Source organism: Prorops nasuta, unplaced genomic scaffold, assembly GCF_024137725.1.
Source record: "Prorops nasuta isolate Cenicafe-Biocafe unplaced genomic scaffold, Cenicafe_Pnas_1.2 PNAS00053, whole genome shotgun sequence".
Classification (NCBI taxonomy): domain Eukaryota; kingdom Metazoa; phylum Arthropoda; class Insecta; order Hymenoptera; family Bethylidae; genus Prorops; species Prorops nasuta.
In genome coordinates, this window is record NW_027116850.1 from 212,731 (window position 1) to 240,587 (window position 27,857).

The 27,857-nt window shown below is 44.7% G+C and overlaps 1 protein-coding gene across 1 annotated transcript in view; it reads right to left on the bottom strand.

Annotated features, from left to right (window-relative positions):
- LOC136784415 (uncharacterized) overlaps positions 1-27,527 on the bottom strand; it is a 30,035-nt gene extending 2,508 nt beyond the window's left edge. The window contains exons 1-12 of the mRNA XM_066745039.1: positions 26,844-27,527; positions 6,228-6,402; positions 6,088-6,111; positions 5,880-5,995; positions 5,529-5,772; positions 2,494-5,424; positions 2,183-2,377; positions 1,454-2,096; positions 1,158-1,358; positions 823-957; positions 401-678; positions 104-301 (exon numbers count right to left, since the gene is read on the bottom strand). Coding sequence (XP_066601136.1) covers positions 104-301; positions 401-678; positions 823-957; positions 1,158-1,358; positions 1,454-2,096; positions 2,183-2,377; positions 2,494-5,424; positions 5,529-5,772; positions 5,880-5,995; positions 6,088-6,111; positions 6,228-6,402; positions 26,844-26,930 — 5,227 coding nt within the window. The 5' untranslated portion in view covers positions 26,931-27,527. The remainder of the gene's footprint in view (positions 1-103; positions 302-400; positions 679-822; positions 958-1,157; positions 1,359-1,453; positions 2,097-2,182; positions 2,378-2,493; positions 5,425-5,528; positions 5,773-5,879; positions 5,996-6,087; positions 6,112-6,227; positions 6,403-26,843) is intronic.
- Positions 27,528-27,857: the final 330 nt, after the last annotated feature.

Here is a 27,857-nt window from a genome sequence, read left to right on the forward strand (position 1 = left end):
GCGTACGAGTAATGATCTCCGCGGAGTTTTCCACGACAAAGAGAAAGACGAGAGAGAGAGAGAGAGAGAAGATGATCGATTCTTATCGCGTTCCGTGCCTTACCGTGAAGCGTGTATTTGTTGTCCGAGTGTAAACAAACCAGGGGGCCCCCGCTATCGCCTAAACAAGCGTCTTTGCCGCCGTCTTTCCAGCCAGCACAAAGCATTCCCCTCGTAATTTGATAGAGCGGCAGGAACAAAGTTTTCCGTCGACATTCCTGAGTGGACAGGAGAGGAAGCTGAACCTCTTGCAGGGTGTCCGCTGTAGAGCAACACGCGTATCGTACGCAATGATTTTTTTCGCCCCTACGTAAGAAGAAGAATTGACGCGCGAGGCGATCTACGCTCGATCGATACTCACGGAATATTCTGCCAATCTCGAAGAGTTGGCCCCAACCAGTGACGGTGCAGGTCATGCCGTCTTTCGGCTCGTTCTCCGGCATGCACACCGGCCTCACGTAATCGCTGAATGTTACTGGCCTCTCCACGCGAAGTACGGCTATGTCGTTTATGAAGCCATTGTCTATGTAATTCGGATGAAGGGATACGTGGTCTATGCGCAAAAGTTGCTCGTGCGGACTGGGAAAACTGCCCCTCCTCGTTGATCCTATTCTGGCGACCCAGTACTCGTTCTCCGCGCTGCACGGAAAAACTCTCGGTTATAAGATAAAGCTGCGTCTTCGTATATATTATTTCTTATTATCGCTCGCAGCAATTTAAGCGCATCTTTTATGGAAAGGGAGAGTGTACAATATATATATATATACATATATATATATATACCGATAAAAACAATGTGCAGCCGAAAGGATCCATTTGTCACTGATAAGAGCACCGCCGCACTGATATTCGCCTTCCTTGTATAGCGCTACTTGCCACGGCCAGCTGCCTGCCATAGAGCTACCACCACCTACGATCCTGCAACGCCGTTCAAAAAAATCCCATTTATTTAATGTATTACTATAATAACATGGCGTACGCTGACGCTTTATAACCACACCAAGCTCTTCTCCGGTATATATACTACACATCTACGGCCACTCGACAACAACGTGTTTATATATACATACATGCACTGTATAAGTTTGCAGCTGAAGAAACTGGTTCAGTAGGCTTACCTGGGCTGCGAGAGGCTTTGAGTCCTGATGCCGCACTCGAGGCTCTTGCACTTGACCCTGAGAACGTTCCTGCTCGGACACTCCGAGGACTCGAAGGTCAAACTCGTTCGGTCCACCGGTCTCTCGTTCAGAGTCAAACTGTAATAAGATCGAGGACCTACCGTGTTCTTCTCCATCACCTTCTCGACCCTCTCGTAGTCTCTGCAGGAACAATATTTGATTATTCGGAAATTCCTATATAAGAGTCTCTCTCATACCCTATACATTATTAACTCTAATGGAATATATGTACTCACTGATACGTGATAGCTTTGCAGACAGCCCTGCCCAGATCCTCGATCGACCAAATCGCTTGACGTTCTCGCACATCGCTTCCCATTCCGTCCAAACATAATTTTCCCCATTTGCCATTTTTCCTCACGCTCAGGTAACCCCTGTCCTTGTAATAATCGTTAGTCTCTCTTTTGAGATCAAGCGGAAACAAAGGGGTACCACGTTTCTCCGGAGTGAAAGCGCCGTTAGGTAGATTCTTCGTGCTCGACGATATTTCCCTCCGCCTCTCAGCAACGGAAGCTGTTCGGATTATTTGCTCGTCACTCGCGAAAGTTTCGCTGGTCCTCTTGAATTCCTCCGGTGGAGGATCGTCGAGGATCCCATCGTGGAGAGTCGTGGTTTCAAGGGCCGAGGTCTCCATGGCTTCCTGATCGTGAATCACGGGTTTGCTCAAGCCTAAACCGGAAGTCCCTGAAGGAAACGTAGCAGAGCGAACGAGTCCCGCAGTGTTCTTCGTCTCGTCCTCCAGTTCGTCGTCCTCTATGAGAGCAGCGCATTTCTTCTCGTCCTCGCCACCGGGACAATCGCGAACGTTGTCGCAAACCTTTTCCTGGTCGATGCAGGTCCTGCTGATGCCACACACGAATTGTCCATCTTTGCACCATTCTGAAGGAAATGGTTGCGCGCGTGAGGAGAACTGCGTAATTCTCTTTTTCGAGAGCGAGAGGTGCTCCGTTAAAAAACTTACTTACCGCAGTCCTTCTCGTCGGAATAATCCCAGCAGTCGGCGATACCGTCGCAGATCTTTCGACCAAGCTGCTGGGTCTTGAGGAAATCGGCGCAGGTACAGTTAGCCTCGTCTTCGGAATTGGAGCACTCGCCCAACATGTTGCATCTTGCACTGGATGGTAAACACTTGGCATCGTTGCAACGAAAACCAAGACAATCTGTGATGGGAATGTGTTTCAATGAATATATATAGGTGTAGGTTGTGCGCGAATCTCTCTCTCTCTCTCTCTCTCTCTCTCAGAGAGGTTGAATGGTGTAGAAAAAGAAAACTTGCCAGCTGAAAGATTAGCCTCGGTGGTGGTGGTGGTGGTGGTGGTGGTGGTAGTAGTTATCTTGTCGATGCGATCCTTCACCTTGTGATAGACTTTCGTAAATATTTCAAGGCCATCCTGGAGCAGAGTGATCCCAGCAGCCTCGGCTTTGCTCTGCTCGTCGATCGACTGGCTGTTCTTCACTTTCTCGTTTCCGGTGAAGACGTCAGCGAATTTTTTCAACTCGTCGATATTCGGCGCTGTGTGTGTGTGGGGGGATGGACGTTTCATCCCGGGATCCTCGTTGGTCCTCACGGCAGCTATTTCCTTCAGCTTCTCCAGAAGAATTCTATTGGCTTCCAAGGTCGATATCTTCCTGTCGAACGACTGCATGCTCTTCAAATCCGACGCTGTCAGGTTCAGCTGGTCTATCAGTTCCTCCGTCACGTCATCCTCCGATCTCTCTTGCAAGGATCGATCCTCGGACTCCTCCTTCTTCGTCATGGAGCTCAAATCGGGGCTCGAATTGGTCAGCACCAGTTTCAGTATCACTGGGTCCCCTTTAACGTTCGTGGAAACTTTTGTACTGATCGACGTGACCACTTCGACAATTTGCTCGATTCTCGTCCCGTTGTCAAACGTGTGCCACTGCACGTTCTTGTCGAGGCTGGCCGGGACCTCGAGACGATCGTTCAATTTCGCACCACTCCCGTGCAAGCCGAACAATTCCTCCAGCAAAGCTGTGCCGTTCGTGGTGGCCTTGACCTCGGTGGAGTTCTCCAAATGTCTAGTGGACACCTTGTCCACTTTTGGCCTTGGCCTGATCGGTCTACCGATGCCAGTGTTGCTCTTGGCCGGAGCCAGAGTCACGAAATTCTCAACGACGTAGGCCTTGAGAGTGTCGTTGTAAATTTTCTTACGAGTCTCCGAGATGCCGGTGGACAAATGGGCGGCCGATCGGTTCGCCGAGAACCAATCCTCCAGCTGATCGTCCCTGTTTCCCAACTTCTCGTGGTTGTCCCCGAACATCTCCTGCTGCACCCCTTCGCGAATCGGCGTGTGCTTCACAGTATCGATCTCCACGAAGGTCGAATTCCTCGAGATGTTTGGCTTTGACATCCCTCCCCCCTCCACATTCTCCTCCTCATTCTCGATCAACTTTTCAGCATTGCTGTCGAGCGGATGCAGCAACACGGAGTTCCTGTCGGTCGTCGAAAGCGTCAGAACTGCGTCACCGTCGATCTTCTCCGTTCCTTCGGGCTTCTCCGTGTCGTTACGCTCGGATAGCTCGATCTTCGACGGTAAATTCACCCTGAAGGAATTATCGTGATCCCTGACGAAAGTTTCTATCTCCACGACGCGTTCCACCGCACCAGGGCTGTCCTCGATCAATTTCTCCGAAGAATCGCTCGAGATCGGGCTGGAATATTCCTGAGGATCGGCCGGGAGCTCCGCGGGAGAGTTGGATCCATCGGTCGTCGTGGCGGCATTGCCAGTCGCTGGCCGGTAAACCGATTCGTCGCTGGAGTTTCTGACCGCTGCTGCGATCTTGTCGACCGGAATAGTGTGACCTTGAGGCTTGACACTGTCAGAATTGTCGACCAAGCTCGGTCTGGCGGCGTCCCCGTTCAAGTCGGGAGTCCTGTAGCTCGTGTAAATCGGTTGCTTGACGATCGGATCGACCCTTCTGTCCCTCGAGGAGTCCTCGTGGTCGTCGTCGTCGTCGTCGTCGTCCATCTTGGCCAAACCTTCGGTGTCCGAGTAGCGATTCCTCGGTTCGAGTTCCGATTCGTCGAGAACCGGCTCGGCTATGCCGACACCGGAGATTCTCACCGGAGACTCGTCGTCCAAGTGGAGGATCGGTTCGTTGGTGGGAAAGCGCCAGTTTCCGGTGCTGAACGATCCATCCGGAAGCGCGGGGGCGTCTTCCTTCGACCCGACCGGAGATTGATGATCCCTCTCGTCGAAAATCGGTGGTCTCGCATGGCCGTTGATGGTGAACGGGGGGGCTTTAGGCGTGGTTCTCCAGTCCTCCCGATCGGTCTCCAGGGACTCCGACGAAGTCCCCACTTTGACCTCGTAAGTCTCCGACGGAAGATGACCGGAAATTTCGAGGGATGGTCTGTCCTGAATTTTGGCTTTGTTCGATTGAAGCTGATCCTTGTCCCGTTCCTCGGGAATCACTCGATCGTGAGGAAAATCGGTATCCTCGCTGTCGAACGTGTTCATTCCCGGGACGTTGGGACGATTAGTCGGTTCCGGCTCCTGAAAGGATTCCGCAGGGGTGAATCTCGATATTGTGGTTAATTCAAAAGGATTCGGTCTCTTCCGGATTGGCTGTTCGGTCACTTTCGTGTTCTGTCGATTATTCGCCGGCAGGATCTTATGGTTGCTGCTATTTTGCCTCTCCGGCAATAGTTTGAGCTCCGCATTAACGAATCCTGGTACTATCGGTCTCCAGGGGGATGTCTCCAGTTCGGGCTTGTGGAATCCCGCGAAAGGATCGCTCGGTTGCTCCTCTATTGTCGGTCCTGTGGTTACCGTCGAGAATTGCGTTGCCACTGTTTTCTTGCTCTGCTCGGTAATTTTTGTTCCGATCGTGGCAACCGTTGCTGGAACCAGTGTACTCGCCGTTGTTGCTCTTTCCACGATCCCCGTGTCCTTGAAATTGTTCAGGGGCGTTGTGGCGCTGGTCGTCGGCTTGCTCTTAGCCTCCGTTTTAGCGCTGGGAGTGGAATTATTCAATTTGGTCGCTTTATAGGTACCCTGAATGGTCGGGATGTTGGCAAAATCTATTTCCGCCTCGGTCGATTCCGTCTTTATCGGTTTGGACTTATTTTTCGAGCCAGTGATCAGTGTGCTATTCCTGCTGGGTCTCAGGAGGCCGTTCTTCGTTATCATCGCGTTCCTTTGCTGGGCCTGCTTCTGACTCGTCGGTGCCTCTTGGTTCATTCCTGCGCAAAAACCATGTACTTTTCAATTTACCCCGGCTTCCACGATATATCCTGAAAAAAGTCCAGCCATTTCTCTCGCTTATTCCTTCTCAGACTTGTCTTACTTTTCACCAAAATGCTCGTCAAGTCCAACTCCAAGTCCTTGAAGAGGGAGAGAGAAGACGGGGAGTAAGTCTCCTTCGCGATGATATCCTCGATCGTGTCCTCGATATTGGTTATCGAGCGTGGAACCTTCCTTCTGTCCAGATACAACCTGAAGAAGACCTTCAACGTTCCATTCTCGAATCTATCTATGATAGCTTGCTTATAGGCTGCACCCAAAACGCTTCTTCTAAACAGAAGCTCGAACTGGAAACAAACATTATATAGTGAAATTCACACACGCGGACAGATGAGTTTTACCATATATATCATTCCGCACATACTCGAGCATCAATAGAATAAACGACACTCACGATATTTTTGTACTTTCGCTCCTTCTCCCTAAATACCATGCTTGTGTTCAGCTTCAACATTGGATTGTACTTTTCTCCCCTCGCCACTCTGAAGCTACAGCTGTATCCAACGATAGCTGAAATACGCGTTAAACGATGCATGAAATTTTATATTTTCATTTCTTCTGCAAGAAACTCCGATGCAACGAGTCATTGACACAAAACTTACCATTTTTCGAGTCGGATCGAAGAGCTGGAAAAATAAAAGAAATGAGATAAGTGTGTGCAATGAGCATTCGCCGAAAGCTGCGACACCCTGCGTGAGCTAAGGTATTACGACGAGGATGAGAAGAATGAAAATATAAGTACCTCCCATCCACAAGGCGAGGCCTGCTATCGCCAAGACTGCCAGCAGAACGAGCATCGCCGAAATGATTAGCATGGCGCTACCGATTCTCCAGGTTGCGTTCGCTTTTTGCTTCTTCGATTGGTGCGGTGGTACCCTTGACCAGGTCGTTGACCTCGACGGATAATAATAATCGCTCTGCGAGACAAACAAAGACACGAAATGTTACGCAATCGCAGTGATTTAATATATTTCTCCGATGAAACGATTGGCTAATTAACGAAAAGAATTTATCGACTGTGCGAGCCGCGGGATAATGTAATCACTTTGCAAAAATTATGGCTATAGGCACGCAGACCTCGCTGTAGAGTTTCCGGGGTCACCGAGCTTACAAATAAACCAACGTGGATTCCTCTGCTGCACCGTGGAACTTGCTTTTTGCACCTTTTTCAAATTTATGCGCGCTGCATTAGACCAATATCTCAACTGTCACGATAAACTTGCACCCAGCTTTGCCGCTTGGAGTAATATCTCATTGAATATATAATATCCAGCTTACCGAATTAATATTATTATATTGCGAATCGATCACAACGCGAGACGATATTGAGGCTGAACAATTTCCCGATAATCTATATGGTGAGGTAGATGAGAAGAAAACGAAACGATAAAATGTCTGCTGCAGAGTTTGGATACACGTGTACATATGTATATATATATATATATATATATGCATGCATATACCCATAGGACATGGAACAGATGGACGAGCTGATGCAAGAGATATATGTAGTTGCGGGAAGATTCGTTTCTCGATCTCAATGTTCTGGCCAAGATATTTCATAGGGCATACCGTACCTGCCGAGAGCATCGAAGCTGCGATTCAATGGGGAATAATACGAATGCACGCGCGCGCGGACGCGATAAATTTGGTCGAGCGTACGGTAATTCCTGTAACGGTATCCTTGCTCCTCCGTGGATCGTTTCACACATTCCCCCGTATTATGACGTACCTGAAGAAAATCTTTAACATTTTTTCCACCCTTACGAAAGGCTTGCCGAACGACGCGAATCGAGAACCATTACTGCAGCATGATATATATAATGTCTATATATATATATATATATATATGATAAAGTTTTCTTTAGCTTCTCGCATACGTGTGACACACGCGTCGATCGATATTCTCCGCATTGATTAATCGATGAATGAAAAAAATCCCAGGAGATATCGTCAAGGTCGAACGAGCAGAGGTTCATCGTCCTGATTGGTAGCTCGCCAAGTCGTGCCGTGTACGGGATTGTCCGTCCGAAAATAAAAGACAGCAGCTATAGGGAACGAGTACGCAAGCACGCGTCTCTATTTAGCTCACGAAATAAGAGAAATAAAATAAGAGCGCGATTGCGCGCGAGGCACCTGCGGAACTCTTCGAGCCTCGACCACGTGCATCTCCTCCTGAATAATCGCGCGCGCGCGATCCTCATGAGTGCCGAGAGGCACGCGGGGAGAGAATTATCCAAGATTTATAAGCCAAAGGGAAATGCGATTGATCGCAGAAGCGCGAACAGAGTCCAATGATCGTCGATGCATGCAACAAGATCCTTTCAAGGTCATCGTTCATTAATATACGGACAAAACTCTATGTTACCCCCGCGATTTCTGTCCAACGTGCAATTTTACCGCAACGTTCGACGAACATTGCAAGGTTTATATTTTATGAACGAGCAAGAAAATGGTGCGAATTTCGTGGAATCAATGCGGAGGAAAGAGATTGCGAGCATAAATGTTAGCATATATATGTAGTTTCACAGGTTTTCATCGTATCATATAGCTGAATGAACGTGCCCCGGCTCGAGGCGGGCCGGTTAACTCCTTGGAACGTTGAACTTGGCGGATATAATAAAAATGCACGAGATGCTGCCGCGTTCGATTGGAATTGCACAGTTATTTGGCTTTTATAGGAGTCTTTGGAAAAGTATATATATATATACAGAGGGAATTGTCGAAAGAGCTGTCTCTCGAAAATCAGCGCCTGTGTGAGTGTGTGTCTCATTTAACACACAAGTTTTTTTTGCAGAAAGAGTCGAGTTGAGAGAGAAAAACAGTTGCAGAATAATGGAGCGACCGAAAAAGTGTGTCGACCGAGGAATAGAACGTGTCAAGTCGGTTTAACGAGTTTTTAAATCCGCTTATATATACATGTATATATGGAATGATGAAGAGACGATAGAGGGTTAGTCCTCCGGGTTCGGTCTGAGTTTGGCTATATCGAAATGGGGGTCGATTTGCGATAGTACGTGCGAATAGGCGGTTTATATGGTTTTGCTGGCAAGCTGAGAGGATCCTGCTGCGGTTAAAACGGTTCTTTCCTTTATCCGTGACCATCTCTCGCGCAGGGCCACCGGGCACGTCGCAGCCGCGCGCGGTCGTCTGCGCGCCGGGCTAAAGCACGTGCTTCCGATTCTGCTGTGCTTCTGTGCCGTCGTTTCCACTCTTCGCTAATCGAAAGAAAAAATTAGCCGCAGTCGGCAGAGAGAGCGCGCGCGCGCGGCACTTTTCATCGAACGACACGACGAGCGATAAATCTCCAACGGTCCGTTGCACCGGCCAACAGGAAACATTTGCTCCAAACTCTGGCGCGATAAACCTAACTCTCAGCTGCCTCCTCGCAAAGGCCCTTCGTCGCGATCGTTAGCACGAGAAATCATTGAGCCACGCAAAGCGATAAAAAAAAAAAAAAAAATAGTTCTTCTCTTAAATATTAAAATAATTTCGATACAACTGTCACGTCTTCGATGATTCTTGCGGGAACTCATTAACCATTTAAACCGTACAAATTTTTTCTTCTCCTCTAGTAAAATGACAAATGTATAGAAAATAGTGCAAATATAAATTTTGTTAGATACAAATGAAGCTTTGAATAAAGATAGATTTAATCCTTTATTTTCGATAGAATGATTTCTTTGCAGGATCACATGGGAAGGTCTGGAGGGCGATATATTATGGAAGAATGCCTGATGATTATTGCATCGCGTTATTCTTCTTATATAGGTGATTGAATTTATTATAAATATTAGTGGGGTCATGGGCTGGGAGCTGGATGTTTTCGTTGGTTCGAATTAAGCCACGAGGAGGATTGTAGGCGCGCGGCGGGAGGGATACGCACGAATATGCTTTATCATCTACATAATTTAGAGCGCGCAACGACGATTACCCATCCCCCCTACGCACACAGTCTTCCTTTTTTATTTTCCACGCGTACACAGACCATTTGCAGCACGGACGGTCATTATTCACGCAAGCCGCGCAAAAGCGTGCGCCCATCGCTGTATTTTGCGGCGCGCGCAAATGGAAAAGCCCATTCCTATAGGCATATATATATATATATAGGAGGCCCATGCGGAGAGTCCGGAGAAGCCAGTACGCCTACGCAGTTTGCAATTACGCCCGGGCTTTTCCGCGTGCAATTTCCGCCCTGGCCGGAACACGCAATCCTCCACTCCTCTTCGCCTCTTCTCTCTTTTTCTTTTTTCGATAAACATATACCGTATACATATATCATAACACAGCATGTGTTATATACACTCTCGAAACTGGACTCTTGGAGCGTACGTGAAAATCTTTCCTACAAGTTTCTTTCATTATATTAATATAAATGAAGCGAAAGAACAACGTTGCATTCGTCTCATTTTTTCTTTCGATAAAAATATATCGACTATTATATACTGTGGAGAAACTATAGATTCTTGGAGCGTGAAAATTGTTTGATTGTAAATATAAATATAAATAAAGGAGAACGACACTCGCGTCCCTCGATTTTATAGCGTCGTTGCATGAAAATGAGTAATCGCTATCTCGATGTTCCTATTGCATACTGATCATCTCTCGCTTCGATGGAATGCACAGCTCGTCCCTTTTTCTTGAAGTAACAATAAGCAATTATTTTGCAATAAAATTTGCACTTTTATTTTTTCTTCCTTACCGACGGATTTTACGGTGCTTTTTTTTTTCATTGCGACAGCCGCGGTGCCTCGTAAATCGGCTCTCGTTCGATCGACACTTGCGTCGAAGGATGTTCTTTTTTCAATAGATATAGAGTGGAGCGTCGTGTGGAGAGAATCCTTGCGCCGGTTCACTAGCTGAAACGGAGTCAAAGTCGATGGAGATCGAGGCGAGCGGCACTCGTGACGCGATCGATGCCGCGCGCTCACGGTGAATCATGCCACGAATCGCGCCTTCTTCCCGAGGATTCCATGGAAATCGTTCGAGAGAAACCTGTCGATGATTTTACCGAAGAGCTGGACCCCGCTAAGAAACGTACGATGCTGCAGCAATTTGTAAATCCAATTGTTTTGCCATATCTCGGATGGAATATAAAAGAACACGATGTATAGAAAAGAAAAACAGTATATATAGAGGGGGAGAGAGTTCATATTTTTCGCAAACTCTTTTTTTCCATTATACATAACTAATAGGACCTCGCCAAGTATAAAGATATATTCAGTAATGTATAGCAAAGATTATTCTTTACGTTATAAGGAATAATTCGCTGTATATACCAAGTTATTTATAATTAATCATACCAAATATAAAAATTGTGTTGATTTCAACAAAGAAAAATGTTTTTTCTAACAAGTGCAGGGAATAGAGGGGATTGAGGTATCCCTCGCGCGAGGCCCTCCGCCAATAGGAATTACCATGCAGGCCTCTCTTACACACCTATGCAAGTGTTTATAACATATTGCTTTTCGTCGTCACGATCGGTATTACCCTTATTTCCAATTCAATTACCCGTACGATTCTCCCGACTCTCTGGCACGTAGAAAATTCTAGCGTACATTATATATATATAGACGGGAGAAAAACGCGTCATTCGTTAAATGAACCGTGCATCCGAATGAACGAGATGAATTTTTTCATTGAAAAAGAAAAAGGAAAAAATGTTGAACGCGACGCGAGTGGTGGAAATGCAAGATCATTCGTGCTTTCCACGTATATATAGACTCGATGGAATCGCCTTTGGAATAGGCTTGCGCACCGTCATTCAAAGTTTCCCACATATGGGAGTCGTTTGACGCGCGATGCTTCGGAGCCCGTGTAAATCTCTGGATAAAAACTCGCCCGTATATTTATCAAACATGGAGATAAAACATTCGCGGCCCACCGAGATTGTGAAGAACTATACATTTTTCAGAGGAAGAAAAGCTTTGAGGGGTGAGGCCGACCATGCACTGTCGGTATCTACTTATCACAGAAGAAACCTAATAATACACAATTATATACTATAATACACGATAATATTGCAAGGGATAATTAAATGCATTCATAAACGTATAGTAAAGTGATTTCATAAAATAGACAAATAAAAAACAATTGAGAAAAGAGCTTTGCAGAGAAACAAGAAAAAAGAAAGAATGGAGAAAGTGTCTCAAGTGGGTAAAAAGTTTATTGAGTAATTAGTGGAATAATTTGCATCGGATCTCCCGAGGGATGAGTGGAGCACAACTTGTACATTGTATAGAATTGGATGGATCACTATAAGCATACACGCATATGCGCGCGATGCAGTTGACTGCGCTCTCAAAGTGCTTCTTTTTATTCTATATATATATGTGTGTGTGTGTGTGTGTGTGTGTCCCTCTCCCTTTCGCTGTTTCATCGAGAGAGGAGGAGAAGGCGAGGTGGCGTAGAGTTTCTTATTCGGCCCTTGATTCAGCTAGACTTTTTACGAGCAACTGCAGCCCCGCGCCTGCGGCGCATTTAAGCCACGTTGCCGAGCATATCCAACTATGTGGATCACAAAGCGTGGTAACAGCTACGCGATTCCTGAGAGAGACCATTAGCTTCCGTGGCGCGAAACTCGCCTTTATAATAAGCGAGTCCCTAGCTCCGGAAACGCCTGTAATCTCCTCCTGTGCCGACACACCATTGACAAATTATTATCATGCATGCATGTATATATATATATATATATATATATATATATATATATATATATAGGTATATCGGCACGTGCGACAAAATCAATGCTAAGAAATTTTCAACATTTTCTCGCGACGCTCCAACGCGATCGAGCATTTCAATATATATAGGAGCAGTTGCGAGTAACCGAGATACCATCTCGCTCGCTATAGCCTTTGCTCGCGTTACTCGTCCAACTAGTTTATCCACAATCGCAGAAAGCGAGAGGTATATATATATATATATAAGCCTCTGGAGAAGAGCAGAGCACGGCATTGGAAGAAAGCAAAACGTACTTGAACTGCTCTCCTTGACCCTGTCGATCGCGTTCGGTGATTGATCTGCTTAACTCGTTCTGCTCTTATTTGGAGACTCCTTTGTGGTACTTGCAGAACTAGTTTGCAAGTGCGATGACCCAATCTCGCCCGCTATTATACAGTATATATATATATATAGTGTATTGTACTGTGGAGAGTGAGGCACTTGAAGCACTCCAGAGCACAGAACCATGAACGTATATATCTTTAAGGTGTTTATTTTGCTAACTAGACAAGTAAGTGTCAATATTTTCCACAGGACCTTTCAAACCTTTTTCTATTTTTATACGCTCCAATAGGTCTTGGATGAAAAAAATTGTTTTTCTTGGAATTTTTTCGATTCCTAATTATTATTAACGTCTAAGTAATTAAGAATTTTAACGAGTTACTCGTTAAGTATGATAAAATGCTATCGTGCGGTATGAATTTTTCTTTTAACGAAAATAGTGTGTTCAGAGTTTTATTTTATTCGCGAGGAAAACTGACGCGTTGAAAGAAAACTTTGAGGTTTATTGTGTGTAGATGTATGAATAGAGGGGGTGTGAACGAGTGTTATCAGTAGGGAATCAATGCGAGAGAGTGAGAGAGAGAGAGAGAGAGAGAGAGTAGGAATTTTTGTTTCGAGAGGGGATGAGAGGGGACAAAAATGGCAAAAAGTGGAGGAGATGAGAGCTCTGCTGGGTGCAAAGATCTCTCAAGGACGCTGCATCGTCCTTGTCTCGCTTAATGAGAGAGAGAGAGAGACGAGGAGGAGTGCATGTATATATCAGTGCACCAACAACTACGGGATACACGACGACTAGCCAACCATCGTTACTTGGAGTGTGTACACGAGGAACGAACGCATGCACCAACTGCATTGCGAGGATTATATATAGTATGTTTAATGAGCACACAGTTTCTTTATTCGATATTAACAGGTCTCGTCGACTCTGCAAGTATATATATACGTGTATTTATTTATTTTCTATATACCAATTCAGTGTAAACTTATTACAGAGCCCTTAAAAAAATAGTGGAGAAAATTTGCCAAGAATCGCGAATAAAGCATGAAAAAAGGTTGCATGCGCGGTGCGAGAGGAATAATAAGACGAGAGGTAAGGGAGCTGAAAGAAATGCTTATAGGAGAGGCAGATTTTACGCGAAAAATCATCGATGCGCAAAAGCAACTCTACGTAATGGATATAGGCGTAGAGAAGCCAAAGAAGCTTGTCGGAGCTTGCGAGATTCGTGGGAAAAATGCACTGTTATTTATTTACTATAGCTGCAGCGCACAGTTTTAACATTCTTACTGGGAAAACGATAAACGTCCATTATACTGGTGCAGCAGTCAATCGTTTCTATATTTATCGTTCTTCGCCAATCAATACTCAGGGTTGAAAAATGAAAAATGATTGTTTTTACCCCCCTCGCGCGCAATAAGTCGAAGCCATTGTCGAGGAAGAACGGTACAGGGAATTAAGTATAGCCGCGCGATAATAAAAAGGTTTGCTTTTCAGCTGGACCGATGAGCCTCGAAATGATTATAATTGGAGAGTATCTTGCCGGATTCGAATGGCCAATTATGTTTAGGCTAATTCTACAGGGCAGAATAAATTTACATGGTAGAAACTCGTTTGGGATCCGTCAACTGAGTGCGGATCGACCCACCCGATAAAACGGTACTCTCTCTCTCTCTCTCGAGTGTCACGGAAAATTATATCTACGAATAAATTGTACCTCTTAATTTTAAATCTGTCCCACTGATAAGCCTTTGAATATTATTACAACTCTCGAGAATTAAAACTGGTCGATCCAGATTACATCGTTCCTCCTGTTCTTCCGCACGCTGGCCGCATAAGCCGCGCAAGTAACGCCGAAAGGAACTTTTGTCACGAAACGTTGACCAATTTCCATTTCGAGCCAGCTAACGGTTTTCTTTCGACTGGTTTCCAGCACAGCCCCTCCATCCATACCACCGCAATTAAGCCATTTCCGATTGATATACTTATCCGTTGATTCTCCGTTATGCACGCAGGTCCATAGAGAATTATCTTCGTATATTTAGAGCCTTGTATATACATTATACACTTTACGTCAACATCGTATAGACTGTAAATTCTGCATCTTTTATGATGTTCGTTGGAGAAGCAAAGAAATCCACACTGCGATCCAGAAACGAGCGAGGCTTTCTTTTTGTAGCAGAGACGTTCGTTAACGTGGATAAAGATTCTTGGCCAGCCAGCTCGCTTATAATATATATATATATATATATAATACTTCCGGTGCACGCGTTATTCAAAGATATCCGTATAACTGGCGCTCGTTACGCAAGAGGTCCTTGATCGAGGCTGCGGAAAAAATTTCTACCTACGCGAGATTATACTCGAAGCTAATGCACCAACAGCGATTCCTCTTGCTCGATAAGAGTTTGCCGTTCTTTCAACATATTCCAGGTTAATCGACTATTTCAAAGCAGGCGTTACTGCAGCCAATGAGACTCTGCTCCCTGCACTCTTATCGTTACCAACACTTTATTCCTTTACAACTTCATTTGCAAGACGAACCTCTCCGATATCTACCACCCCTCCCCCCCCCCCCCCCCCTAATTTCGTCGTTATTACAATTACCACCGTATCTTTATTACATACACTGTGTATAGGGGAGATTTGGTAAAGAGTGTCTTCTTCTTCTTCTCCTCTCTCTGCTACCAGCGTTAATAAATATTATTGTTAATAATTTGAGAGTGCGGTATCTCTTATTCGGAATTAGCTTTATTTCGAGGAGAGTCACTAACGAGATACTATAGCGGTACTTAACGACTCCTCCGAGCAGACTTTAATCCCTAAATGAAGCAATCTCGCTCGGTACTTAATGTCATTCAATTTGTCCGACTCGTTATAATATATACCTATATATATACATAAGAAGAGGGCGACGCGACGTGTCGTTGGAAGGCCGAAATATCAAAAGGAAAATAAAGATCAGCGCGCGCGCGCGGTTAATAAAAATGAAACCTGATACCCCCAGGAACCGCTTCGCAGGAGGAATATAATCAGGTGATTCACAAGCCTTTTGCCTCGGTTACGTAAAAAAAGCGAGATTTTTTCAAAGATTTCGTAGGTTTCGTGCATGGAGAAACTGCTTATTGATATTACCCTTTTAGGGCGATTGAAAGATGAGCTGCCAGGTTAAATGCAAGAAGAATAAGAAACGACGAGATGCGAATTAATCTTTTTTCTTCATCCACTCTTGTCTCCGTCTTATTACAAAGTCGTATATAGAGTGTATATCTCGCGTCTCGGGTCGGGTCGGGCCTCCCCGAGTGGAGATGACCATCAGTCAAATCAGATGAGATCGCGTACGTAGATATATATCCGTTGGCATCAGCTACGACGAGTAAACTTTTCTTATTGCTCGTTAGCATCCAATTAACCGTTGAACCTGCGACGAGCAAATTTTTGCATTCCGCAAAAGCACGAATTTCGACGAGCAATCTCGTGCTATATCCTGCAGTCCTCCACACCGAGGCTTATCCGATTATACGCGCAATAATCCAAGTTAACAGCTATATATATATATATACAAACCTCCAAAACCTATAATAAACTTGCACTTTTTAACATCTCTATATATATGCAGTGGTGCACCTTCGCCTATTTTTTAAACAAACATAGCCTGTATCTTAACAATTATTATAGCGTGAATGAGCGCGTGGTGACGCAATAAGTTTTGGCCGAGCAGAGATTATGCCACTGTTACTGCAGGCAGATAAAAAAGGTAACGCGGAGAGACCGGAAGTCCTTGTACGCGCGCTCTTGAAGGCTTCCCGTCGCTCTCTCATATACATATATATATATATATATATATATATATATATATTTGCATCTACGTGTTTCCTACCGAATGCGCGTCAACTGTACCATATCCTATATATATACTGCTACACATATATACGTATATATCGTTAGAATTCTGTCTGTGGATCCGAGACCAACGGAAATCCCCCGCAACGTTCCTCAAATAAATTAATAACATTAAGGAAGAAAAGAAAAGATCCATCCACTCGCGATAGGAGAGACGAAAGTTTAAAATCTCCCTCTCTCTGTCTAAAAAAATAAGAGAATAAAGGTCGCGCGTCCAGTCTACAAGAGGAATGTGCGGCGCTATCGGTAAGTGTTGATGAAAAAAAGTGACAAGTCGCTGTTAAGAAAGGACGCATTGTTTACATTGTAGCGTGTTTATTGCCAGCTGTTTTTACAAGCGATAATCGCACGTTACGCGTTAGTTTACATCGGAGATTTTCCTAAGTAGCGTAATAGCTTTCAGCCCATCTTTTTCCCACTCGAGAATTCTTCCGCTGCTTTGTTTCTAATTCAGCATCAAGCCTATCGGGCATCTCCGTCAGACGCAATTAGCCGATTCTTGTCGACGCCTTTCGAACATCCGACAATGGCAGCCTGGCTCACGCAGAGAGAGAGAGAGAGAGAGAGAGAGGTACGCGCTTCGCGTTTCATTCTCGATAATTAAGGCTTGTTCAATTTTTCATAGGCCAATGTCGAGACGAAGAATCAAAGTCTCGTCGCGGGGATGAATAGAGGATGCTATCTCCTATTGTTCGACGCGGCGCGTGCGCTTTCGTCATCGCGTCGCGCTTGACATTAATTCTGTTAGAAAAGATTCATCGGTTTGCGAATGAGCATCAGCTATGGCTAAACGTGTTTTAGGCTGAGCTGCGAGTGTGGCGCGAGCGAGCCTTCTGGCTCTGCCATTATATATCATATATACATATCGGATTCCGAGGAGAGCTCGCAGCTATGGAAATGTATCATCCGTGTAATAAGATAAATTATACGGAAAACGTCATTAGCGTGCCATATGCGGCTCACAGCACGTCCCTGCGCGGTTAGCCTGGCAAGATAATGAAATTACGATTGGCAATCGTTGCTTTGCCGTTGTCCCGCGGCTCTAACTGTTCCACTTAAAGTTAAAGGTCTCCACGGATGCCCATGCTCTGGGCGTGCGCACCATCTCGGCTTCTTCCTTTTTCCTAAGACGATAAACCACCAAGTTCCCAATTAACTCCTTCGATCATCGCGCACATTTTTTTCTCTTCGACTATATTTTTCCCCAACCCCGTTTCTCAACAATTTTCCCCCTCCGGCTCGCGCGATTCTCCCTTATACGCGATTTGGTCTTTGCTGAATTTCTAAGAGTTTTTACATGGATATTCGATTCCTCTGGTATATATATATATATATAACTCTACATTATATATAAAGTTTAAAAATTGAAAATGTAATTTTCCCAAGTGCACGCGTCGCGTCGCCCACCACCGGCGTGTACGTCCTCTCTTCCTTCCCTTTCATTATTTATTCTCGTCTTTCCCACCCCACCTTCGTTCCCTCTCCTCCCTAATTCTAACCCTCGCGAGCTTCCTACCAATTATCGCGTTTCCACACAAAGCGTCTTCGGCTAGTTTCTTCAAAGAGAAAAATCGCCACACGCACACACACACAAAGGCTTCAATTTCAATGTACCAAGTTCTAAGTAGAATTTCGTGCATATCCTGTGCAATTAACATTGTGGAACCGTTGCAAGTATATTGCTCATTGTTGCGCGCGTATGCATGGATGTCAAAAGTTTCTTGGTATATAGGGGGGAGGGGGTCGCGTCCAATGGTTGGAAATTCTTCTGGCTATAGCTGCGTTTGTACGCTCGTTGTACATACACAGGACGTACGCTATGCAAATCGGGGGGGGGGGGGGGGGGGGAGTAACTAAGGCAAGCTTGTTTGCAACTTGCTGTGCTTCCCATTACCGTTGCTGAATGCTCTATGCAAATCTCTATCTTGCTTGCCGTGCCCACGATCCAACGCTAATCTTTTCAATGTTTGCCTGCAACCCTGCTCTTATTTCCCCACTTGTTCATTCCTTCGTAATTCACTTTAACGAGTAACCGCGTGGACAGGTTCTATACTCTGCATATATATACATATACATAGACGTGCACAATGCTGCAGCGCTTCCCTCGATTTACTCCCCTTTTTCATATATATATACGATATATACAAGGTGCCGCAAAAACCTCAAACGACACGCAACTTGGTCGCTACAGGATTTTCTTTCCATCTTCTTGTACACTTTGTATAGCAGAAAAAAAGGACATTAGAAAAAATCGAGCGGCAGGTACAGAGATGCTTTCGGTTGACCTTGAGTGGACTTTTCAAAAGGTTCTTTTTGTCGAGCGCACACTAAAATGTGTGTGTACATACACGGAGAAGATTGAGCAACGCGCGCCAGCATAATTAATTAATCGTCGTTTTTGGTCGTCATTGTTCGGGGTGGAGGGGGGGAGCACTTTGAAATTTCCCATGGTCCGTGGCGGATGATCGTACTGCACGGACGTCGTACGTGGTACGCGAGGACGCCGATCCAATAAGAGATCGTCGAGGCTCGATTGGATCATTCCGTGCATGTAATACTCTCCGATGATGCTGAAGAATACATATATAAGAAGCAGAAGAAATCGACGGAAGGTTATAGGATGATGACTGAGAAAAAATCCAGTCGAACGATAGCAAAAAGGGACTAGTTTTTTCTATACGTGCGTGCATGCGTGCAATGTTTGTGTCCAAGTGCATGTGTATACGGGAAAGAGAGAATCTATATATGTGCAGTATACATAATGAAAAATCTGCAAGTTCATTATCACGGAAAATTGCGGCGCGTTATACGAGCGCAACATTTTACGAGGCTTAATTATGCTTCGATCCTTGGCAGAGTGATTTGGGACGGTGTGCGAAGCATGGTCGGTCGAGGGAAGTGCGAGCAGGACACGGAAAGAGTCTTCACACATGTATACACAGTGGGTCCATTGAACCTAACTGTGAGCTGTGTGTATTGTAGTATATATATATATATATATATATATATATGTATATGGTCGAGGTTAAAGAAAAAGGAAGGCCGTGTCGCATCGACCGGCATGGAATATTTCTATTTCGTCTCGGTTCACCTCGTGCCTCATTAACGGACAAATCTAATTATCTCGCGAGAGCATGACGGGCGCAATTCTCGGATTCAACACATAGGTGCTAAACTCGTCCTTCCGACCCGCTGCGACCATTCTTAGCGCGCAGTACATTTTTCAAAATAATGTTTTGCCTCCGCATCTTCGCCCCTCTGCGATCCAACCATTACTGGCATTATCGTGCCCCCCAATGATGATTCTTCGCTATACGTATATTAGTTGGGCCCCTTTTGGAAAAAAAGTTACTTTCATTATTCCCTTGGACATGTTTCATGAGCGGGCAAACGATTCCTAAATCATTTGGCGATTCTCCGCGAGACTGGAACAGTCCGACCACATTGCACGCGCACTTCCGCTTTAATAATTTATGCCCGAAGAAACCAGTCTTGCTTGCGATCATCATCCTTTAATATCCCCGAGGAAAGGACTGGCGAGAAAAATCCTACAAAATATTCATTGCTGGTGCCAGCCAGCCAGCGCGACGAGTGATCCTTTCGTGCTTATTGAAATTCTGCTTTGCGAGATGTAATTATATATCGATCAACGTGCTATAGCTAGCTGTGTCTCCGAGCAAACCAGTCACGAGACTTTGACATTCGTCCTGCCTCTTTTATTATATCAATTTGCAAATCTTTTTGTCGCAGTTGTATTTATATGTATAGATGGAAGAGGGTGCGATATGTTTCGAAAGTATAGAATTTCTCGACGTGCGGAATATCGTAGGTTGTCGAGGATCGAGTCCGACCGAAGGGCCGTAGAAGCAATATCTGCAGGAATTTTCAGGAGATTTGCAAGAGAAGCAGCGAGTCATGTGCTGAGGAGCGCGCGCGCGCGTGTTGGAAGAAAAGCAAGAAATGGTAGCCAGGGCATCGGCTGGAATAGCTGCAAGGAGCTGCGCAATCGTGCGTGAGACGTTTGCCGATTTTCCGAGCGCAGTTGATAATGGCACGGCTGACCTCGAGTACTGAAATTGCCAGGCATCGATCGTTACGCGCAGATATGCTGCGAGCCACGATCGGGAGCCCCGAGTGCACGCCATCTCCATTCACGCTGCGATTTTCCTCCACACGCAGCTCTTACTTCGCATTTTCCGCTAGCTCCCACCAATTTTCCCCAAATTTTTCCACACTACGTATAGAAACAACCTTTAAAAACGTAAAAACTTGCATGGAGAAAATTGTGCCTTTGAAAAATTCACTTGGTAGCTACTTGTGTGTAGTATATATATAAGCTATATCCAAACGAGTTCTTCGACTTGGAAAACTATTCGACTACATTATACAGAATATATAATATGCGTATATACATGATGCCGATTTGATTCCAGCAAGACCAGATTCTGACAGAGGAGCTATTTCAGATAATATAATAATTATCTTGCATCAGAAGCAACGATAGAAAATTCAATCGATTCGCCTTCCTATACTTATATTAATTTAATTTATTATTTCCACAGGAAAATCCATTTGTCCCTAAATGACGAATGACTTTTCCACATGGATCATCAACGATATTGGCCGGAGCCTCGAACGTGCCAAGAATCGAAGAAAATTCTTGGCTTCGGAGAACACGAGGATTATCTAACCAGCTGCAAGGTTGAATTTGAAAAGATTGAGGTTGGGGAGTGGAGGGGTCGTTGCAGGTTCGAGACCAGAAGGCTCTTTGACCTTGACCATGTTTCATATGGTTCAACTTGGAATTCTAGAATTAATGGCGTCTTGCTTCATCCACATGTATATGTATATATATATATATATATATATATATATATATATAGGTACCAAGGTATGTATCCACAAGTCGATTCATTCGGTATGCAGGGTAAAGTGTGCCAACGAGGTAACAGTATAAAATTTTAAGGGTCGAAACGAGAACTTCTGACTGGTCCAGTTTCAACTGGATTATCAAGGCAGAGTTACATAAATTTGAAGATTCCGAGTGTGGAAGAGAGAAGGAGAATGAAAGAGGAGAAAAATGAGATTAGGGAATGTATAGGTCGGGGGTGGGGGTTGACCTAGACTGTGCCTTCCTATATACAAATATATGGTTCAAATTGAAATTCTAGATGCAATATAGTGGTGTCCTTCTTCGATCCTCCTCCTCCTCCTCCTTTTCCTTTACCTCGTCTTGTCGATTCATTTTGTATGCCAGGTAAAGTATGCCAGCAAAATAACAGTACCGTGTCTTGGCCATCCCACGGAACGGTCCAACACTGAGCCAGCTAGGTCAGTACTTCCTCGAATAAAAGCTGTTCCACAGTCGATTCTATCTAATCTCGATATATTTATTTCTTTATATCCTACCATGCACACACACACACACACACTCTTTTATATATATATATATATATATATAAACAAACAAAATTCACCCTTTAAATTTTCCAAACTAGGACCACGTTAAACCATTGCACTTTTCTCATGTAAATTTTTCAATTTTTTTATTTCATTCTTTTCTATCTCTTCTTTACAATGACTTCAATTGGAGAAAAATAACAGCTTTTGTCCAGCTGTTCATTAACTTTACATAGTTTTAATTTGCATATCCGGAAGAAATAACAGATGTTTTAGAATTTCGATGATGGCTCGAGTATCCCGGGCTCTCTGCTTTCGTCAAAGGAAACTGGAGTTTCGGCTATAAAATTCAAAGTCCCGTAACATTCTCGCCGTCTTATCTAACTCTCGAAGGAATTTTGTGAAAGTGACGTAAGAGCAGCGTGTGTCACCTTGGAATTATTCACCTTCCTCTTTTTAAGCGTTCGTTCTCCCTAATCTAAATGCGATCGGGTGTGTGTGTGTGTATGTGTGTGTCTCTTGTCCCCGAATTAACGGGACATAGGAGGGTCGCGAGGGACACCGTACCGGTATAATAGCATGCATGGATATAGGTGGTCCATTAATTCCTCAATCTGATAATTCTTTTGTGATGCTGGTGCAGGTGTATAACGTTCACTGATCATCGCAATTAAACTTTTAATCACATTCATTGCAACGCTCCGAACCTAATGTAAACTAATTCATCTTTCTTTCACATTGCGTATATATATATATATATATAAATGAAAAATTCTTGGAGCCTCCGAATGAAGAATAAGTAGAGTCCACGAGGACCACTTTGATCTTTCGAAAGAATTATAATTACGCGCGTAATGTTGTAATTCACATTCCACAATGCGATCCATACCGAGTTCAATTTCGTTACTCCCGTGGTTTAAATATACACTCGTCCGCTCTCGCTCGACCTTTCGAGTTCAATGCACCCTTTTTTACTGAATTTTTCAAGGTCGATCGATCCTTGGAAAAATCAGCCGACTCGACGAAAACGATCTTCTCGGAAAATTGAAAATTACAGTGAAAATACTGGAAGGACGTTGGCGAGCGATGGTGTTCAAGCTCGAGGGTTATAATAATAAAAGCAGTGCGGAAAGTTATGCGGTACGTCGAAAGGGCAGAGCAAGGAGCCGTGGACGCGCGTTCGTGCGTAACTCCTTTCATGGGCCATGAGAGAAAATCTCGATGATCCGCGCACTCTTTCCCAAATCTTTATTCCATCCCCATTGTATGATAATTAGCCATGGATAATATTTTCATTCGTGCTTCAAAACGATGCATCGGATTCCACAAAATCCACCGCAGTCGCAATGCATCTATATATATATATATATATATATATATATGCGTATATAGCATAACGATTTTATTTCATCAAGATTAATAAGCTGAATGAGGAAAGGTGGTGTTAAATTCTTGAAAATTTACTACGATATAATTTATAGCAATTAACTATATATAGGAGGAGCGTAATTAAGGGATCATTAAAGAATAGTGCAAAGATTATGCAAAAATAGTTATTAGTATTGTATACGGGATGAGAATTAGTGAGTGGACGGGAAGTTCGCTTGGTTTCCAAAAAGTTTCGCACGATCTCGATATTAATTAATTGGACTGGCGGGCCGCGGTCGGTATATGCATGTATATATGGTATAGGCTTGTGGCGAGTTTAATAAGAGGATCGAAGGCATGAAATACGACTGACGTGAGACGTACGGATTACGAGGAATTCGAGCGTTACTGGAATTCAAGCTCGCCTTGCGTGCGTGCAGTCGCGCAGCGGAGCAGAGAGTGAGATGGACGCGTGGCGTGGCGTGGCGTGGCGTGGCGTGTACGCCGCTTTGGGCGTTTATAATGCGCGCAGCAACAACAAAATCACCATCCGAAGCCCCTGTTGCGCGCCGTGCGCGCGCGAGTTTTGCTCGGTGCGGTGGGGGGACGTAGGCTGAAAAAGAGAAAAAGAAAAGGAAGCTACGACCGCAGGATTACAGTGATTATCCCGCGCTGCAGCATCGGGCAGCTGATACCGATTTGTCTGCAGACGAGAAATTCCTGCGGCCAGCCGGCAGCTCGACAAAAAATACAACCGGACCTTCGGGACTATCCCGGCCTCTTTTCTCCAAACTTTTCTCCATCGTAAAAACCCTTTCTTTCTCTCTATCCTCCTCCTCTTATCGAAGCTAATCGATCGATGATAACATATCATCGCGAAGGACGTACTTGGTTGCCTCGTATCGATCAGGGATTAAGCGTCCAACAAATAACCTTATTCCTCCTCCTCTTATTGTTCCTTTCTTTTCTTTACCCTTGGAACATTCCTCGGACAAATTCGAATCTCGTAATTGAAACGTTCTTCCTACACGACTCTTTATTAGATTTAATCGATCGAACGAGGTTCGGGTTGCAGGTTGGCGGAGTCTTGTATTTGCTTCCGGATCAAGGTTGCTTTTAAATTACATCGCGTGGACCTTCGGTGACCTTGGCAATAGATCCTATAGAGCTACGGGTATACATGCACCGATCGAAGGGAAAACTTGAAACGCGAATCGAGTCGAGTCGAGTATCCGTTCGGAGTGCCAGCTGAATGGACCGTGTGGCCGGATTAATTAGCAGTCGAACGCGCGCGACTCGTTAGCCGCAGTAAAATCCAATCGATCGGTATCCACGTCGTTTCTTTCTTTATAACTTTACCGTGAATAATCGTCAAATGGATTAACGTCTGAAATCTCGATGGTCGCGATATTCACCAATGAGATTAATTTGGATTATAAAGGGTGGATAACACAGCTTCGTTCGATCGCGTCTTGTGCTCCATTGCTTGGGATCTCATGCTTATCGAGATATTGCAAACGATATAAATGATAAAGGGAGAGAATTTCATGGCTAATATCTCTTACACACGCAGACTGCACACGCACGTGGAAATATCATTTCCAGATATATATACGCATTGCACGTCGTAAAGGAAAATCTTGGCTGCGGATATGTAATACAATTTTACAGCAGCTAAACTAGCATTTGCTCAAATTAACGATTAATTGATACATTATTTTAACGATAGTCATCAACGTTTACCGAGGAAGCTCCTTGGAATTGGAATTTAATGTAGCAGAGATGAGGCAAAGTTTAATTAACCGATTGAATTTAATTGAATGAATTATAAGAGAAGCTTTGGCAGAGCCACACACGTACGTACATGGAAAATATCATCCAATTAGCTATAATAATTTATCGATGATGGATTTGAAAAAAGTTAAAAGTGGTTCACTGTGCAGCGATGACGCATTGGGAACGTTGCTGGATGTTGGAGGGGGAGTCGAAGAATGGGAATAAAAAGGTAGCGTTCGGGCCCAGGTCGAGGAGGAATTAGAAGGAAGGTTGCCGACGACCGACCAAAAGGGTAGGTGATATTTTTTGAAACGACGCTTTTAACGACTCGGCTTCAATTAAAGTGGGTGGGGGGGAGAGTTGGGGAGCCGGCTCGACCGAGCGCGGCTGCTCTCCACTCGACTCTGCTGCCTCGGCTCGGCTCGACTCGTTTAGTGCCTCGACGGTTCAATGGCTTTTTCCTTTTACCTCCGTTCACGCGGTACCGTTAATGTTGTATAAAACCACAACTGCCACGATAATCTTAATACAACGATGCATTTATTCATAACGAATTATAGACGGCAATCCTGATAAGCGCAAATCGCTCCATTGAAATTAACCTCCACTGGGAGAATCCTTGCCCCCTCCTCCCTTATAGTGCATGCAGAAGATAAAATATTCCTTACTGCAACCCGAGACAATTTTTCTCACCCAAAACTCCAACGTGTTTCGCCAATGACTCCATTCGACACAGTTTCTTAATCGTTCATTTAAAGAACATTCAATTGCTTTTAGACATGCACGAATCACACAAAGTTCATGCTTCTTTAATTTAAAACACTTATTCCTTTTTTATAATCTTTTAGTGTCATTAAAAAAAAAAAAAAGTAGAGATATAGAACAGGAAAGATACCTTGTTTCCTGCCACTGTAATGTTGTCATAAAGAAGATTGGTGCGCACGAGGTTACAGGAGAAAAATTGATAGAGAGGATCTCTCTCGGTGCGGTTGGCAATCTTGTTGAGGGAATTCGCAGTGTCGAGAAGGGATTAGTCGGTGGACGTTTGAATTCCCCGGGGAGAAATAGGAGAGTGTGTGCATAGAGGCGTGTTCGTGCGTGGAGGAAGGAAAAAGGAAAACGGGGAAAGAAAGAGAGGCAGACACCATCATCTTCACGCGATGGCCAAGTAAAGCTAGCAGGAGAACTTATGTAACTCTTCGTGCAAGACAAGGCCAAGGTTTCCACGATCCTCGCTCTATGGGTTTACGTGTGGTCCCTGCATGGCACACAATCCCCCCCCCCCCCCTTTACGAGAGAGCTGCCTTATCGAAAAATCCCTCCAGCTGCCCTCGACTAAATTTATCGCAGACTCTGTCTCTTAAAAAATATCGAGAGACTCGCTTGAAAAATCCGAGCCTCGTCCTTTCCGAGCAGACTATATATATATATATATATATATATACGTACGGCTTATTTTCGTTATGGAAATAAGTGCGGCGTGAGAAGCGAAGGTAGTATATATATATATATATACCAAGGTGCATGCGTTTCTTATACGGGAAATGAGCATACGCATATGCGCACTGTAACGAGACGATAATTCCTGCGCGCACTCGAGGATCGAGATGGAAAGAGGGTCGCAGGGGACATTTTTTTTCCACCGTTATATATCCGTCACTCTCGTTTATGGCTGATCTAATTGCGAGGCTCGATAGGAGGAGAGTTTCAATGACGGCGAAGCGATCGATGCACGAAGAAATGAGAAAAATAACTGCTTGGCATTTGTTTCTTTGCGATTCTTCTCTATCGCGGTCTGTGCGCATAGCTTTTAGGATATATATATATATTACAAGAGTGTAGGAATTTGGTTGAAGTGCCGCGCACAAGATCGAAAAGCGAGTAGCGCTCAACCTAAATTATCCGACTCACCTGATAAGGGTAAACACCTGGCCTGTAATAGCTGCCGGGCGTATTTATCGCCGGATAGCTTTTGCTGCTGCCACACATGGAAGCCATAGCTCTCTCTCTCTCTCTCTCTCTCTCAGCCGATTTGCAGTGTTTCACGAAAGAGGCAGCGCGCACGCGCTCGAGCGATTCGGATTCTTCAGAGTCCCGACGTTTCCTGGTCGCAACTCCACTGCAGCCAGCTACCTCCGCGACGGTTCCCTCGCATTCTGAACGAGTCAGAGCCGCCAGGCCACTCGCAAACACTCTTCCCGATTTACGATTTATTTTTCACTCGGACCACCGCTATGACTCGGATTCGACGATCCCACAGAGAGCCAAACTTCTCTCCATTCAGCTTTCGCCACCGGAGGAGAAGCTTCGTGAATTTTCCGGCGAAACGAGCTCAAGGTCACGTATACCGTTGGATCGGCAAAACCTTTGGAGGATCCACGGCTCGTTTTTGCACAATTTTCTCTGCTTCGCGCTCGTCCGGATAATTTCGGCAAATCTTCCAGCGAGCTTCCTCGCTCCAATGAAATTTTCTTATCACTGATTCTGCGGGCGTGCTCGTAGACTCTCTCAGCGGAGTGTACGCGAAGCGGGGATGTTCCTTTGGAATGTACCGAGAGCGCTTTTGGTAATGCAGGAGCACGCAGCAGGAGGTCCTTCCCGTGGGACGGTTGACCACCGACTGACAGCCGACGGACGAGACGATCTTCGCGCAACGCCGTTCTTCATCTTCTCATTCCCATTCCCCCACTCGTCATCTCGGCAATCGGGATCCTCGCTCGCATCCCCCCCACCACTCTAGCTACTTTTCAACCTTTATCATCCACCATATACAATTATTACGATTATATTATCGCTATAAATGCTCCGCTTCTTATAAATCCTTGCCGGAAAAGTATTATTTCCGTGTAAAAACGGTGGATAAAATATGTAGGATCATATTTTTTTTAAACCCGATTTAATTATATACGCGTATGAAACGCAAAA